The sequence below is a fragment of the Crotalus tigris genome, unplaced genomic scaffold (genome assembly GCF_016545835.1).
Source record: "Crotalus tigris isolate CLP2741 ecotype Arizona unplaced genomic scaffold, ASM1654583v1 scf7180000017541.2806704, whole genome shotgun sequence".
Lineage (NCBI taxonomy): Eukaryota > Metazoa > Chordata > Lepidosauria > Squamata > Viperidae > Crotalus > Crotalus tigris.
The window spans coordinates 1,332,424-1,348,679 of NW_024096462.1; the positions used below are offsets into that span (position 1 = coordinate 1,332,424).

Sequence of the window (16,256 nt, forward strand, 5' to 3'; positions counted from 1 at the left end):
ATATTTATCAACTCATTGTAATTCTCTGGTATATCTGTATAATATGTAGATTTATATTAAAGCCTATTACCAAGGAATTGTGGGAATGTAGAGGGTAGTAGGTGGTAGATTTGAGTGTTCCATTCCCTGATTATCTCCTCCTACTGCTGGCATCAAAGTAAACGGTGTTTGGATCAACAACTTAAGATATGCTGACGATACAGTTCTGCTTGCCAGTAAGCATGAAGACCTTCAGCTCCTCATCAACAGAGTCACAGAAATATCTGAAAAATACGGCTTGAAGCTTAACACCTCAAAAACCAAGATCATGGTCGTCAGCAAACAACCCGGTAATTTACCACCAATAAATTCAGAAGGAATACCACTAGAAAAAGTTGAAAGGATCACGTACCCTGGTTCTAATTTACATGAAAGCTGGAACATGACCACTGAAGTAAAAACAAGGATAGAGAAAGCTCGAACAGCATTCTTCAAAATGAAGAAGGTCTTCTGCAGTCCTGACATAAGCCTAAGACTGAAAATCAGGCTTGTCAGATGCTATATTTTTTTCTATCATGCTCTATGGAGTAGAGAGTTGGTCTCTGACAGAAGGCCACCTGAAGAGACTAGAAGCATTTGAACTGTGGATTTATAGGCGGCTGTTATGTATAAGCTGGGTTGACCAGCTTATACATAACAATGACAAGTCTTTCAAATGGAAAGTTGGCTTGACAATTTTTCAAGTTTATTGGTCACTTTTGGATTTATTTATTTATTTTTGTAGGTACACATACACACGTCTAAAGACAAGGCATGGAAAGGGAATCTAAGTAATTAATTTTGCATACCTGTAGTATAAAATAGGGAGGAGAAGATTTGTTATTGCTGCTGAAGGTCCCAGAGGTATCTGCAGGGGAAAAGTCAAAGAAGTCAAGTGTCAATCACAACTGTGTGTTCAAACTCATGTCTGCATTTTTATGTCTGCCACATAAGGAATACAACCTGTGATCATGGCTGAGATCTTAACTTTTTTGGCTCTCCCCCTGCAGATACCCCTAGGATCTGCAGCAACATCATATGGGGCAGTGATTTTATTTCTTCTCAAGGTTCAGATGTCAGAGCTCCAAAATCATTTGCAGAATTTCTTTGTCAGAGCAGCTGAAGCTCTATGATATCCTAACCCACCTCACATGGTCCCAGGATAGTATTGTAGATCTAAGACCCATAAAGGGCACAGTGGACTCCAGTAGAGTATGAATTGCTAAGATTCCATCAGTTTTCTAAGGAGCTGCCATAGACAGAATGTTTCAACAATATAAAAATACAGTAATAAGCTGTAGAAAGGTAGAATTTTTTTTGTTTTAAAGCTTAATTAAGAAGTATGATGACCCAAAATGTTTTATGATGTACCTACTTATCTTAATTGACTGCATCAGCGAACCCAAGCATCTAAGCATGAGGAGTAACAACTTATTAAAAAAGGCAAATGAATCATGCACACCATGGTGATCTGTCAGATGTCACTACCATACAAAAGCAGATTAGATTTAAATAATTTCTTCAGGTTTTTTAACAGATAAACAAAAGAAGACATGGCAGATCTTAAATGGGCTGAACTTGTTATTCTAACCTTGCCAGTATTGTGCTGGCTTTTCCTAACAGCAATTAATATAAAGTCTTTAGAACATGTCTGGATGTAGTCTTTAATCTTTGGTTTATTTAGCAAAAAAATAGAAATGTGGAGTCATGTTTTAGCTTCTTTAAGAAAAATAATGAGTGTCTCCTGGAAACCTGACAAACTACATGTTAAATGTAGTTGCATATGGTTGTTTATATCCTTTTTTTAAATAAGAAGACCTGTTTTGCTGGAGAAAAACAAATTCACAGCCTGAGCATGCCTGATAGGCATGTTGAACCTTAATTCTAAATACTATACTAGGAACATATGCAAGATTTTTGTTTTATTTTGTTTTAATTAATACCGGAGCTTTGCAGGAGATGTTTATAGAGATTATTTGAATTACAGCATGTGGAAAGGGTAATATTTGTGATTTCCTTACTAGTCATGGTCTTGACATTGCTATAATTAAGACAAACCAACTCATCCCACATCATAGCAAAAATCATATGCTTTCTATCTACCTATTTAATTTGTTAAACCCTAAATTTATATATTTCTCATGTGAACCATTTGCACTCAGCTCCACTTGATGAAACCCACAATAAAAAATGGATGAACTCTGCTTTTGTAACTTGCTCTTAAATGAAATTAATTAATTAATTAATGGAAAACTCCATCCATAGTTTCACTTATTTGAATAAGCTAAGAGAACCACAGTTCAATGGAGATGCCTTCCTACTGAAGTCTGAAACAGAATAAAAACAAATTAAAGAGTGTATGATAAAATGAGCTAAGAATTTTGGTTATAATTTACATATGGAACAATGGGAAAACATGTATCTGATGGACTTTCATATTATGTTACAATTTAAAAGAAAAAATGTTTAAATGACATACCATTGGTATATGGTACCAGAAAAACTATGTATAGAATGTATAAAGGTACTTCAGATTTATGTTGGAAAGATGGAACACCTGAAGAACCATTTTATCATGTTTGGTTGCCTTGTAAAAGATAATAGAAAATTTTGGCTTCAAATACATATAGTGATGTAGTGATTTTTTTTTAATTTTAGTATTCAATTGAAACCAGAACTTTTCTTTCTGGGACTAATGGACAGACAACTAGAATGCACAAAGGTGGAAAGACTCTGAAATACTCACAGTGAAGGAGTGATTGGTGAAATTGGCAGAATTTCCAGAGATCCAACCCTTGCCAAAGCATAACAATCTGGAGATAATCTTATGGATGTGTTTTAGAGAAGGTTGCAAGGATTACTGATTCTACATATGGTAGACGTGAAGTACTTTCAGCTTTGAACTTAGATAATCTTACATAGTTGAGCAGGCAGAAAACCCATTTTAAATTAGATGTCATAAATATATCCACTCTTATTTTGTTCAACATTTCATTTTACACTATTAAGTTTGTTAGAGCGTGCACAGTCTTATTGTGTGAGATAACCCAGAGTAAACACAGTAAACAGTGGTCTATATTAAATGGTGGTTTATCTTACACTATCTACAATATCATATATCAGGAACAATATACATACACATGCTAATATAGCAGGATCCAACAAACCACAGTTACAGCAGAAAATGGAAGAGGAGCCTTTCCTTTATACAAAGGCTCTTAAAGAGACACAGACTCTGCTGAGTCATTTCTATCATTACATCTTAAATCTTACATTGCATAAGCTGGATAGCTGTTAAATCAATACCTTGACAAAGTTGCTCAGAAATTCAGCATTCCATACACATCTATAGATCTGGTTTCAAGTAAAATAGTCAATGTTATGTCAATGACAGATAATAAATACTCAGCAATCAATGTAAGTGTTACCTGTGCTGTCATACTTGAAAAATAGACTTTGACAATTATTAAATAGTGTTGAAAGATTACTCCAGGCTTTGTTGCTAAAAAAATCTAGTCTGTTCTTTTATCATCTCTATGTACAAAATATGTGTATAAATCAATAGGTACTAATTCATACTTGAAATGATTCTTATTTCCACCAGATAAAGACTATTTTCTATTGAAAATGGACCTTTGTGGGGAGGTGTTTCAGGTCCTTTCATTTATGTTCTAAACTTTTAAAATTGGTTTTGTTTGGTTTTCTTTTGATGGAAGAGCAGTACGATAACAGCAAATGGAAGCTCTTATTTGTTCCAAATATAATACAGTAATTGGTAGAGGCAGATTTACTCACAATTAGACCATATCTGAGCCTCAGGGAGAGCATAATGACTGCCTCATTCTTCATAAACCAATAAATCTTCATAAAGATTTAATCTAGAAACAAGGGTCCATGGTGCAGCAAAAACATGTTTTATTTAAGCAGACTTGGTAGGTATCATACTTGAAACCATTATTCTTATGCCATATCCCTCATTGATTCTTGGCTACGTTTTGACTTCAATTTGACTGTATGCAGTACTCTAAATTTCTTTGTGACAGAAGGAAAGGCCCTTATTTACTACACTGACAATGTTTCCTGGATAAAAAAAATAAATCTACTGAATCCTTTGTAGGTTTTTTTAAAAAAACCTGGGTCTCATGTCTCCTTAGCAACAAAATGTGTTTGGAAGCAATCCAGTATCAACAAATCTGCCTCAGAATCTGTTTTATATAGTTGATCCTATAAGTATCCCCTTCTGGCTCTGTATTACTAAAGATCAGTTTTATTCACCCTAATTTATGTTAACCATGAAGTTAATATAATCACACTAAAAAGGATTCTCCCGTAATAAATTTGTTGATAACATTTAATCTAGAAATCTTTGCCACCAAGTTCTTAAAATACCTCACACACTTGAATAGCTGCTAAAATAAGTTGATATAATATTCCGCGGGAACATTTTGAGAAATTCTGGTGAAGAACACAGACATTTAAATAAACTGAGTTTCATCTTACATTCTTGAGTCAGTTTTTGGGATTAGGATAAAGTTGTTGGACAAAAACGCCAGCAATGTAGATTGTTACAAATTTGGCAGAGAGTGGATAGCTTCATCCCACGTAGCTAGAGGAAAGAGGGAGAGAATAGCAAAAGTTGCCCAGATTGCGTAGCCAGCTAAGAAAGCTCCTTTCGTATTCATTCTGTCCTCAAAAAGAATTTTTTAAATCAGCAAAATTTTCTAACGATTAGGTTACCCAGTTTGGTAATGAAATGTCTGCAAGAAACCACCAAGCTCAGGAAGCACCAAGAAACTTCAGTAATTTTTTTAACCTTTCCTCTCCCCAACTCCCACTCACCCCAGGCTGAAGTAGTAAAATGCATTATGTTATGGTATAGATGTTTTCATCCTCAGCTATCTGAATATGTTACACTTCTTCAGTATTTTAATACATTATTTGATTCAACTCTGAGATCTAGTTTTGTGGCAAAATAATGCCAGTCAATATTGTAAACAGTTAATATAACCAATACAATGGCATACTTGAGGTTGAAGAAATACAGGTCATTACAATTGAAGAACAATAATAATAAAATGCACAGTCCATTAATTTACTTGTGATTATGCTGGAATATATATATATTTTAAAAAAACAAATGTTGAGAAAACAACAGTTTTCCTTCACTGGAAGGAAGAAGAAGGAAAAACTTAGGAAAAATAGGATAAACTAGTAGTTTGTGAAGCTAAAATAATTTCTATTCAGTATGGGGTGAATGGAATTATAAACAAAATCTATGCCATACTTTCAACATTTAGAGTTGTACAAGGCTCCATGTTATTTAAATATAGCATGAATAGATTGCAAGAAGATATTTATGTTTAGAGAGAGAGAGGATGTACATCTAAAAGAATGGTAAATTCAGCTAAAATTGGAAGTCGTAAAAGGTAAATGTAAATTCTTTCTGAGCCAGGTTGCCTTAATTTACATTCTGAGAAGAAAATAGGGCCTAAAAACAACCATCCCCATTCAGCTGGATTGTCATGGTTCAAAGATGGAATAGAACATTCTAGAATTCTCCAGAATGTTCCTCCCCAGAACATTTGGCTTTGCAGATTTCATGGACCACTTAGATAATTTTGTTGGCAGTAGTGTTGTGTTTATCATCAGCCTCTTCCAGGATTTTAAAAAAAAATCTCAATCTAGCATACAGCCCTGATATTCCCTAATTTCTTCCAAGGAAGAGCTAACCAGGCCAGACTCTGAGTAGCTTCCAATTCTGCCATGACAAACTGTAGGATTCCAAATGCTGCAGCATTTTATTTTGGTTTACTATATCATATGTGTTTTGCTACATTTAGTAGAGTGTTATCTGTTCATCCTCCTGGACCAGGGGTAGGCAACCTTGGCTCTTTTATGACAGCTATGCTGGCTCAGGAATTCTGGGAATTGAAGTCCACGAGTCATAAAAGAGCCAAGGTTGCCTACCTCTGTCCTAGACTGAATATTGTAACAAATATTTCATAGTTTTTTTCCCTATGGTTGCTATTAATTACATAAGGAGCAAAAAAAGGAAAACAGGAAAGGAAAACATATTAGACAAAGATTAGACATAGACTTGGTAAGATTGATTAGAAGAGTTTAATTAGATAAGCCTTTTAGTACATAGAGCAGCATCCAGTGGTATAGCCTGAATCTGGGCCTCTGCTCCAGAAAGTTCCATTGCCTTGGAAAATGTTATAAACATTAGAAACATGACAAAAAGAGGCAAATATTACTTAGAACTAGAAAAGTGGAATGCTGAATTGTATGTGTTAACTTAATCATCTAACTCTTTTACAGGCATATAGTTGCCATACATCGTAACTGCACATCTTCAGTTTATTTTAAGATGATGTCTCAGAAATAAGTGCATCTTAAATGCTAACAAACAAATTCAGCTAGATTGCCAGCTTTTAAAAGCCATTAATATGTGGGCGATTGGTAATAGATCTCTTGATCTTGTACTCATCCCTAGAAATACTATAGACATTTATTATGTATCATGTATACTATAACTACAGAGATTTAAGTACAAATATTTATACAAACTGTGAAAAAATTATTTTCCTTAGTCATTGACAGTTTAGGATCTGAATATGATTGGATAAACAATCTGAATAAATCAGGGCCTTGTTTTTTGAATTAGAGACATTCCATTAATTTTTATTTTGCTGCTAAGGAAGAAAGATGGAGAGCCAGTTTGGTCTAATGGTTAAAGCATCAGGTTAGAAAGCAGACTCTGAGTTCAAGTCCTGCCTTATCCATGAAAGCCAGTGGGGATGATTTTGGGCCAGTCATTCACTCTCAGTCCAATCCAACTTACAGGGTTGTTGTTATGGGGAAAATAGGAGGAAGGGGTAGTAGATATATTTTCTGCCTTGAGTTGTTTGTAAAAATAATAATGGCAGGGTGTAAACAAACAAACAAAGTTAATCTTAAAAGTATAGCTGAAAATGAGGTAATGTTCTTCATTTTCCTATTATTCCATCTGAGGAAAGTATTGTTATATGCCTACAGAAAGATACTCAGTCCAGAGATACATTTAACATTCTAGTTTGGAATACAGAGGGTGATTTGACAGCTTCATGTGGCAATCAGAGAATTTAACGAAGCCAGAGATTTACTATATAATAGTGTGCTTCTAACTAGAGAGGATAAATTGATAGGTATGAATATTAAAAATTAAATTCATGACTTAATCTGCCATTTGGATACTTCTTATTTTCTCTCCTGGACACTGATGTGTTGCATTGTATAATACAGGTAGTCCTTGACTTACAATCCTTTGTTCAGTGACCATTTGAAGTTACAACAGCACTGAAAAAAATGACTTAAGACTGTTTTTCACACTTATGAATGTTGCAGCTTCCCCTTGGTCACATGATCAAAATTCAGACACTTGGCAACTGGCTTGTATTTATGACAATTGCAATGTCGCAGGGTCATTTTTTTTTTTTTTTTTTGCAACTTTCTGACAAGCAAAGTCAATGGGGAAGCTGGATTCACTACTAACTGAACAACTGTAGTGTTTCACTTAACAATTGTGGCAAGAAAGGTCTTAAAATGGGGCAAACTCACAAGAAATGTCCTGCTTAGCAATGGAAATTTTGGGCTCAGTTGTGGTTGTAAATCAAGCAATACTTATATTTTACTTCATGCCTTCAGTTCATACCAAATGATTTTCAAGACCCTGAGCCCTGATCAGCATCCTAGCATGGAACATCATCATCATCATCATAATGTTGGAGTCCACAAAACAATTATTTAACACATGAAATAAATTAGCAAATGAACCCAACAAAATGTCTACAATGAGTGTTCATATATATAATATACCATTATTAAGGACAGCAAGACAAAAATAACGTAAATATTGAAGATGAATGGGGAAACTTTCAAATGTGGAAAGAATGGAAGACAGCCTGAAGACTCAATTTATATTCTGCTATATTTGGGATAGGAGAACTATAATTCTGGAGTGAATGATAGGAACTTGTGGAAAGAACAAAGCCTAACATAAAAAGCAATGTAAAGTATTTGTCCAACATAATTGAACACTGTCTCAGGATGCATGTCAGTGACAATATCTGGAAGTATTGTTGTATCTTTCATAGGGCAAGAGAGGAAGTAGATTTCACCTGCTTCCTTGCAGAGAAAGATGAAGTACAATTGAGATAGCGCAGAGAATAAGCATATTCTTTCTTTGTTTACAGGCTTTAAATCATTTCCCTGAAACCCCATGTAATGTTAATTACAATATAGTCCTGAGAATAGAATTGCCATTCAGATTTTTCCATTGCAATGTTACAGGTTACAAAAGAAACTATATATTCTGACATTAACAAATACAATGACTACTTAATATTAAATCCAAATTATCAGCATACAAACACTCTGTTCTTATTTTAGATCCTATTTAGCAGTTTTGTACAGCTCATGTCTCAAAATAGTGAGGTAGCATCTCTGCTTTTGTGGACATAGACTTACACCCCCACCACCACCAACAGAAGAAGGATTTAGGGAACTGCCCAAGATCTTGGTATCTCAATTTACCTTCCTGAAATAATTATGGTTCCTTAAATGGATAAGTTAAACTTCTGAATTTCAATTTAGGCTTTGATCTGCAAACCACAATTGACTAACATACAACTTTATGCATCTGTCCTTGATCTATCTGTAAACTGGAAGTAGATACTTACTAATAGCCAATCACAAAATCCAAATAATTTGAAAAATCTATGGCAACCTGAAAAACTCTTAGTAATACAAATCGTGAGCTAATAGTTTAGTTTTTATTAAGAGCCATGACCTTGGATCAACATCTGATCCCAGCGAAACTTTGCTGTATTTTGAGGCTGATATCATATGGTTTGGGTTATGGACAACAGTGTGATCAGCAAAGCAGCCAGCTGTTCTCTTGTAGGCAGCTGCCCTATTTCTCCCTGAGGAATTAGAGCCTAAGGAATCAAGAGCATATGTAAGCGGCAGCTTCTTTAGTGACTACAGCAGATAGATTTGGAAACATTTGCTTTGCATCTCTCAGTAAAGACCAAGGTTTGATTCTTAATGTTATGGATTTCTTCCTTTGGCTTCCTTGTTTTTTCTCTCTGTGAAATAGAGTCACCAGTTATCCTAGAGAGTTAATGGCTGCTTTTGAGGGAATGTTTCTGTGCTCACACATCCAAATAGGAAGCTATCCTGTTTCTAGGAATCTTTCCTGGCTGGCTGGCAATCAGCAGAAGCAATTGATCATTGTTCATGGTCCCATGTGAATATTTGAATAGGGCAATCATATCCTAGCTTCAAAAATTCAAATGACTGTTAAAAGCAGCAAAGCAATACAAAATCTCAGTTTACAGCTGTCTAATGGCCATCCCTATTTTTATAGCCTTAGCTTGAGCACTAAGGTAAAGTCAGCAGCAGCTCTGTAGCAAACAAAAGTCATGGCTATAGCAGCATATAATCAAATAATCTTGATAGTATGTGGTTTGCTTTCATTCAGGTTTTGGGCTATCTCCTGGAGATTGGGAGATTTCCTTTTCCATGCCCTGACTGACAAAGGAGTTTATTACATTTTGGTCATCCATTAACCTGATTTCACCTGGAAATCATTTTGCACCGAAAGTGAAAGCACATTGTAGAAGAAGCATTAGGGAATATGAAGTGTATATGTACTTATGTGTGTGATATACTGTAGAAGAGAGAAGAGAGAATGTGGTGGAATGATGAAGAAGAAGAGGAAGAAGAAGAAGAAGAAGAAGAAGAAGAAGAAGAAGAAGAAGAAGAAGAAGAAGAAGAAGAAGAAGAAGAAGAAGAAGAAGAAGAAGAAGAAGATGATTTTGAAACTTCATCTACATGATAAAGGGCTCTTCACTAAAGGCTGTGAAACATAATCTATCACAGGGGTGTCAAACTGGCGGCCTGCAGGCCAAATGCATCATGTGCAGGCCATGCCCACCCCAGCTCCGCAAAGGCAAAAAACATTGCTATACGTCACGATATGTCACATGACGCGATCGGGTTTGACACCCGTGATCTACCACATGTTCCAGTGCTAGTAAACAGATGTTTTTTGACTTGCCAATCTAGAGTTGAGATAGGATAACTGACCCAGTTAGCCAGTAGGTTTCTGTATCTAAGGGAAGACTTGAACCTGGGTTTCCCTACTCCTAGACCAACCCTTTCACCACAGTGTCCCGCTAACCCTATTATGTGGATGTATTTACATGAATTTCTCACATTGTAATTTTTATTGGGTTTAAAGGTTATCAAGATACTCAAATTAGCCTTCAAGATAATTTCAAGGATCAAACAACTGGTTAAAGATGAACCTTCAGAATTATTAAACTGCACCATTACAATGATCCAATAGACACTGTAATATTTCAGATATGGATACATTGCAACTGACACTTTTCCTGAAATATCAGAGGTGAAGAGTACTGGGAGCTGAACTTAACAGTGATACAGCTACCTTACTTTCTAATCATGACATTTTCACAACACTTCTCAATAACTCCTATTCAGCAACTGCTTTTCTCCCAATATGTAACCTTTTTTCCCACTGGTTGCAATGCCAAACTTGGAATTCTAAATAATTCAGTAATAGATAGTTCTATCTGAATGGAAGTATGGAAATAGCAAGTAAAGAGTTCCAGGGAATAGGTTATCAATGTACTCCTAAATTATTTCTCTCTCGTCCTTTCTCTCTCAGAGTAGATTTCCACAACATTATTTCATGAATTTTGATCCTGTTGTGCGTATGATGCTTTTGTTTGTGCAAATTTAAATTTGAAAATTAACCAAATTAAAATAACTGTATTTTGAATTTCATGTTGTATCACTGTAACTGGCTCCATGATTATAGGAGAAGAAGTCAAATATGTGTGGAGGCATTGGATTAGGAAGTATTGCCATATTCTAGATAGCCAAAATCATACAGAGCATGCAGTTAAGTATAAATTATTTGGTTTGCAGTTAACAACAACAACAGGAAATGAAGTCTTATCAAAAAGACAATTGTTTTGACTTGGAAGTGTAGTCCTCTCTTTTCTCCTATGATGTAATATTTCCTGTAATTTTCCAAAGTTAACCTCCGTGTTTCATAGTTTCTTTTTCTTTTCTCTGCAGGAACGAGTGGAATATCTCTTTCTCATAATTTTTACAGTGGAAGCATTTTTAAAAGTAATAGCATATGGACTTCTCTTTCATCCCAATGCTTACCTCCGGAATGGCTGGAATTTACTAGATTTTATAATTGTGGTAGTAGGGTGAGTATCTATCTTTCAATCTTTAAGAAATAGTTGCTCTTGTTTTATTTAAAAAAAACTGCAAAGATATTTGAAAATTTATATTACATTACCATGATGAATACATGGGTAAGATAGTACTTATTCCTGCCCACCCACCCTCTACCATTGCCTTTTGTAAGAGATTCTGTTTTTAAAAGATAGCTGTCATGTGGATGCTTACTATTTGAAGTATTTCAGATAAAGAGGTGCATGTAGTATGCAGCATCTGAATCCCATACATATCATCCTCATTAAAGATAAACATATTTGACTTGATAGATCATCCTGTGGAACATCATTCCTGCCAAGGTGAGGTTGGCCCCTGGGAGTTGAAGTCCATATATAGTATTTTAAAATTGCCAAGGTTGAGAAACATTGCCTTACAATATAGAAAGGGTACAGATTGTAGCCAAAAATATGTGCATTGATTAATGTTTTTGTAAGATTGACTCAGGCCTCCATCTTTCCTAGGTCAATAAAATGAGGACCCAATATGTTGACTCTGTAAACTACTTAAAGAGTGCTGTAAAGCACTATGAAGTGGTATATAAGTCTAAGTGCTATTGCTATTAGATCGATTCTGTTAAATTTGGCATTGATTCTTTTAAATCTTTTTAGAAACTGCAAAGCATGTCTGGGAATTATGTTATGGCTATCAACTAATATATTTCTAACAGGGCATATGTACATTTTGTTTAAATCATCATTGTGCATATAAAAAAATACAAATGTTTGTTCTGTTTGATCTCCTTATTCATATGCAGGATTTTCTGCACTATATAAAGTAGCTTGATTGCTTCTTTTTCCATGCTATATACTAACCATTTCATTGTTTTCTTTTGTTTTTCATTCCTTTCCCTTACTGCAGGCTTTTTAGTGCAATTTTAGAACAAGCAACCAAAGCAGATGGGGTAAATTCACTGGGAGGTAAAGGCGCTGGATTTGATGTTAAAGCACTTAGAGCGTTCCGTGTACTGCGCCCTTTACGGCTGGTATCTGGAGTTCCTAGTAAGTAACCAAGTTGTGGGGGGGAGAGTTGTTGTGGTTGGTTTTAGGAGCAAGAGCTGATACTGTGAAAAAGACACTGAAAGAAATAATTTAGAGAAATATTCTATCCATAATGTGAAGACTAATTTCAGGGCTTAGTAAATGTTGCTCATAACTAAGATTATCATTCTCGTCAAATAATTAAAAAGAATAAGGTTGAATGTCAGGTAAGAGAAACAGATTTTTGTAAGAGTGGAGTGCCATGTGGGTCATATGAGTGAGCTATTTCTGAAGGATATGAAATAATGCATCAGTTTAAAGTCATGTGAAATGAAGATGAAATCATTATAATGAATCTACTGTAAATTAAATCAGTGTGGCTAGTGAGATGCTGGCTCTGAAGTTGATGCTTATTAATAATCTCACAAATGGCTAACCTGATGAAGAAATCTCCCCATGCAATGCACACCTGTTCTTTAATGCATTAGACTGTTCTTTCTCAAGCGTCTGCACATTTGATTAATCATTTTTAATATAGTGAGGTGATAGTAGCATTATTTCCTGTCTGGTATTTTATTTTTATTTATTGTGCCCCCACTCAAATGATTTAAGATTTTTTTTATTGATTACTTAGCTAAAAAAACCCATTATTTGTTATGCTACATTGCTAATCTCTCACATCTGGAACTAAGAAAATGCATGGAGGGATGGTACAACATAAGCTAGAATTCCCACTCCTGTTGAACATCTATATGAAGTCGCTAACTGAGCTCATCTGGCAGTATATTGATGATACCCAGCTTTATATCTCCATCTATGGCCACCCAAGAGATGCCATGGAGATTCTATCTTGTTGGTGCTCTGGGAGCTTGGATGAGGAAGAATAGGCTTTAGCTCAACTCTAGCAAGATTGTGAACCTCCAATTTCTGGAGATTTTCCATATTTGGTTCAGTTAATTATATAATAACCAACGTGGTACAAACATTCTCAGAGTACTTTTTGATCCTCTTTAGCATAATGGTATCATTCTTCTCTGCATATTACAACACCTGCTACTTTTCTTCTCAATAGAAGGGAATATTTGTAGCTCAGGAGTAATTTTTGAAGTCCTTGGTGCTCTCTGAGCTTGGTTATTTAATTACAACAATGAGGTAACATCCTCAGTGCTACTTCACAGGACTTCTCACTTTTCTTCTCACAAGCACTATGTGGCCACCAGAGAGATGCTCCCGAACTCAGTCTCTACACATGCACACCTTCAGCAGATATGTGATGATGCCTTGTCATGTACTATAGAGAGGACAGATATTACAGCAACCTCAGAAGCCATGGATAGGCCTCAATGAGTCCTGAGGGTGAACCCTACATTTCAAGTTCTATTAACACCTGAAACATCAGATTCAGTTATCCCATAAATATGTCTAAACACCCCAGTGATGATGCTGTGAAGGTGGAAGAGTATAAAAAGTGGAGCTTGATATTAGACACTGAAGTCCTTCAAGACATAAAGAATAATAGCTGCTTGTCACAAGCTCTATTGCCTTCAGTGATAGCCATGCATCCACTGCCTTCTACCTTTTGGATAATTTCTGATGCCTCTTCAGCTCCTGAAACCATACAGTTGATTATCACTCCAGCTAAATCCTAAGGCCCACCCATGGAGATCACCCTTTCCCCCCCTTACTCAAGATGTTTGTCTCTACCTATACTAGAGGAATTTCTGTCTATAGTTCAGGACTGGGAGTAAGTGTTGAACAACTACAAGGCTGGTTTTGGAAGATTATATTGGCTTTGATTGACTAAAGACCACTCAAAACATTTTCCAGCCTTTTCCTTCCTTTATTTCTGTAAGTTCGGGCTCTCAGGACCAACAATTCACCCACTTCCTCTATTTGGGTAACCAGCTTCCCTATTCAAGCATGTCCACAAATCCTCAGCATTTTCCTCCATCTTCTGAATCTGGAGAAAGCCAGATAAATTGTAAACCTAGTGAGGGAAACCCCAAAACAATTGCTTCCATGGAAATTTTGCAGTTGAAAATTTCTGCAGAGTAGAAAGAAATCATCTCAAGTCTGAATGAGTTGCTGGGAATATTTCTATACTGCTTAAATTTGAATATCCTTGCTTTCTCTCTTGACTGAAAAAAATCACTTTGGCAGAAACAAAGGATTTTTATCTAATGCAGAAACTGAACAGGCTGTTGCCTTACTGTCTCAGTGTTTCTCCCAGTGAATTATTCGTACATTTTTGCTTTTGTTCTTTCTACAACTATTAGAGACTCTTCCCTTAAAGACTATTTTCATTTTTTCCTCGCTTTTTTCCTCAACAGACCATAGAGTTTTCAAAGCTTGATTCTGATGGAAGGATACATAAGATAATGTCTAAAACATTAACATTATTTATTTTCTTCATTCCATCTGGTCACCCCTGTTTGTTTTTTAATAAAGAACATACCCATGAGAGCTTTGTTAAATGTTCAAGCATGTTTTGGAATGGACTGAATTGTTCTACCATCACCTGTCCAACTATTCATCTTGAACCTGTTTGCAGCCCTAGTCTCTTGCTGCTCTGATAACAATTTCTCCACATTGAAGGCTCGTGTTCTTCTTTCCCACATAATGTCAGCAAATCAGGGTTCATCTGAATATATTTAATGTCAAAAGATACGTAGCAGATAAACTAACATAACTAATGGTAGATAAAATTCATTCAGAGGAATACTAGATTTTATTGCATTGTCCTCTTTCTGAATAGTGGAGCCCAGCTTGTTTCTAAGATTCATTAGCTTTGATTGTGAGCATAAGGCTGTGCAGGAATTGTTCTAGATAGACTTTTACAAAGTATGAGTGATTTGGGGCAATTTGGCATCAGATTTCATATGTCAAAATATCTTTTTATCTTGTGATTCCATGGATAATAAGCAAGCAAAAAATGTCTAATTATAATGGAAATAAATTGTAAATATTAATGCTTTCTGTCACAAAGTAGACATAAAACTACATAGAGTGTATACAGACAACAGGAATGGCTGCCAGCCTTTACCAGTTAAGCAACTGTTTATTGCAGAACAATAAGTAGAGTTTTTGTCAGAAGATGATTAAGAAAATAGAACATCTTGCTTGTTCACCAAAAGGGCATTTCTAAAATGCTGCTTTTCAGCTATTTGGATTCCAAATGGCTGGTCATTCAAGAAGGCTATCAGCAGATCACATGTAGTGGGCATTAAATATGGCATTGAAGCACAAACTGACAGTTGAATTGTTTTCTGAAAGGCAAAGATATGACCATGTAAAGGTTTCTAGAGAATAAATCTAAACAAATCTAGGTTGTAGATGCATGAATGGGAGAAACTGCAATTGCATGCCTATGTTAGCTTTATTGTCCCAAATACTCTACTACGGTACTCTAGTATCCAAACTTCTGCCTTTTTTATCATGTTTTGAAAGGAAATAATTCCATGTATTCTTTGAATTTTTAATATTTATAGAACCATTAAACTGGGAGCACAGAGGGCTCTAGTGTGGGTAGATGTTCTCATTTAGGAGGAAATATTCAATTCTGTATGGAAGAACTCAACTGAGAATTGCTAAAGTTGGATTTGTATATGAAAAAGCAGTCAGAAAAGTAAGTTCCTACTGACAAAATATAGAGCTATGTTTCCCAGCCAGGGAATTTCCAAATGTTTAGACTTAAGTCCTCAGCAAGCATAGCCATTCCTGAAATTGAACTCTGCACAATTGGAGGTTGTTCCAGTTGGGAAGCACTGGCCTGGAGTGTTTTGTGACATATGGAATTGAGATTCATTTGGATCTGAGTTCCAAATCTGTGATAGAAATATACTGCAGTTCAAAAATGCAACAGTGCATTCACACTTCATATGTTGTATTGTTTAGCAAGAATTAAGAAATGTGATTGTTCCCCCATTACACAATTCAAGC

General features: G+C 35.5%; 1 protein-coding gene across 26 annotated transcripts in view; it reads left to right on the forward strand.

Annotated features, from left to right (window-relative positions):
• CACNA1C (calcium voltage-gated channel subunit alpha1 C) overlaps window positions 1-16,256 on the forward strand; it is a 590,134-nt gene that overhangs the window by 384,655 nt on the left and 189,223 nt on the right. For 25 of the 26 annotated variants that reach the window (XM_039359892.1, XM_039360686.1, XM_039359986.1 and 22 more), the window contains exons 4-5: window positions 11,170-11,309; window positions 12,199-12,338. In XM_039359892.1, the coding sequence (XP_039215826.1) occupies window positions 11,170-11,309; window positions 12,199-12,338 (280 nt within the window). The remainder of the gene's footprint in view (window positions 1-11,169; window positions 11,310-12,198; window positions 12,339-16,256) is intronic. The other variant, XM_039361917.1, reaches the window with a different exon arrangement.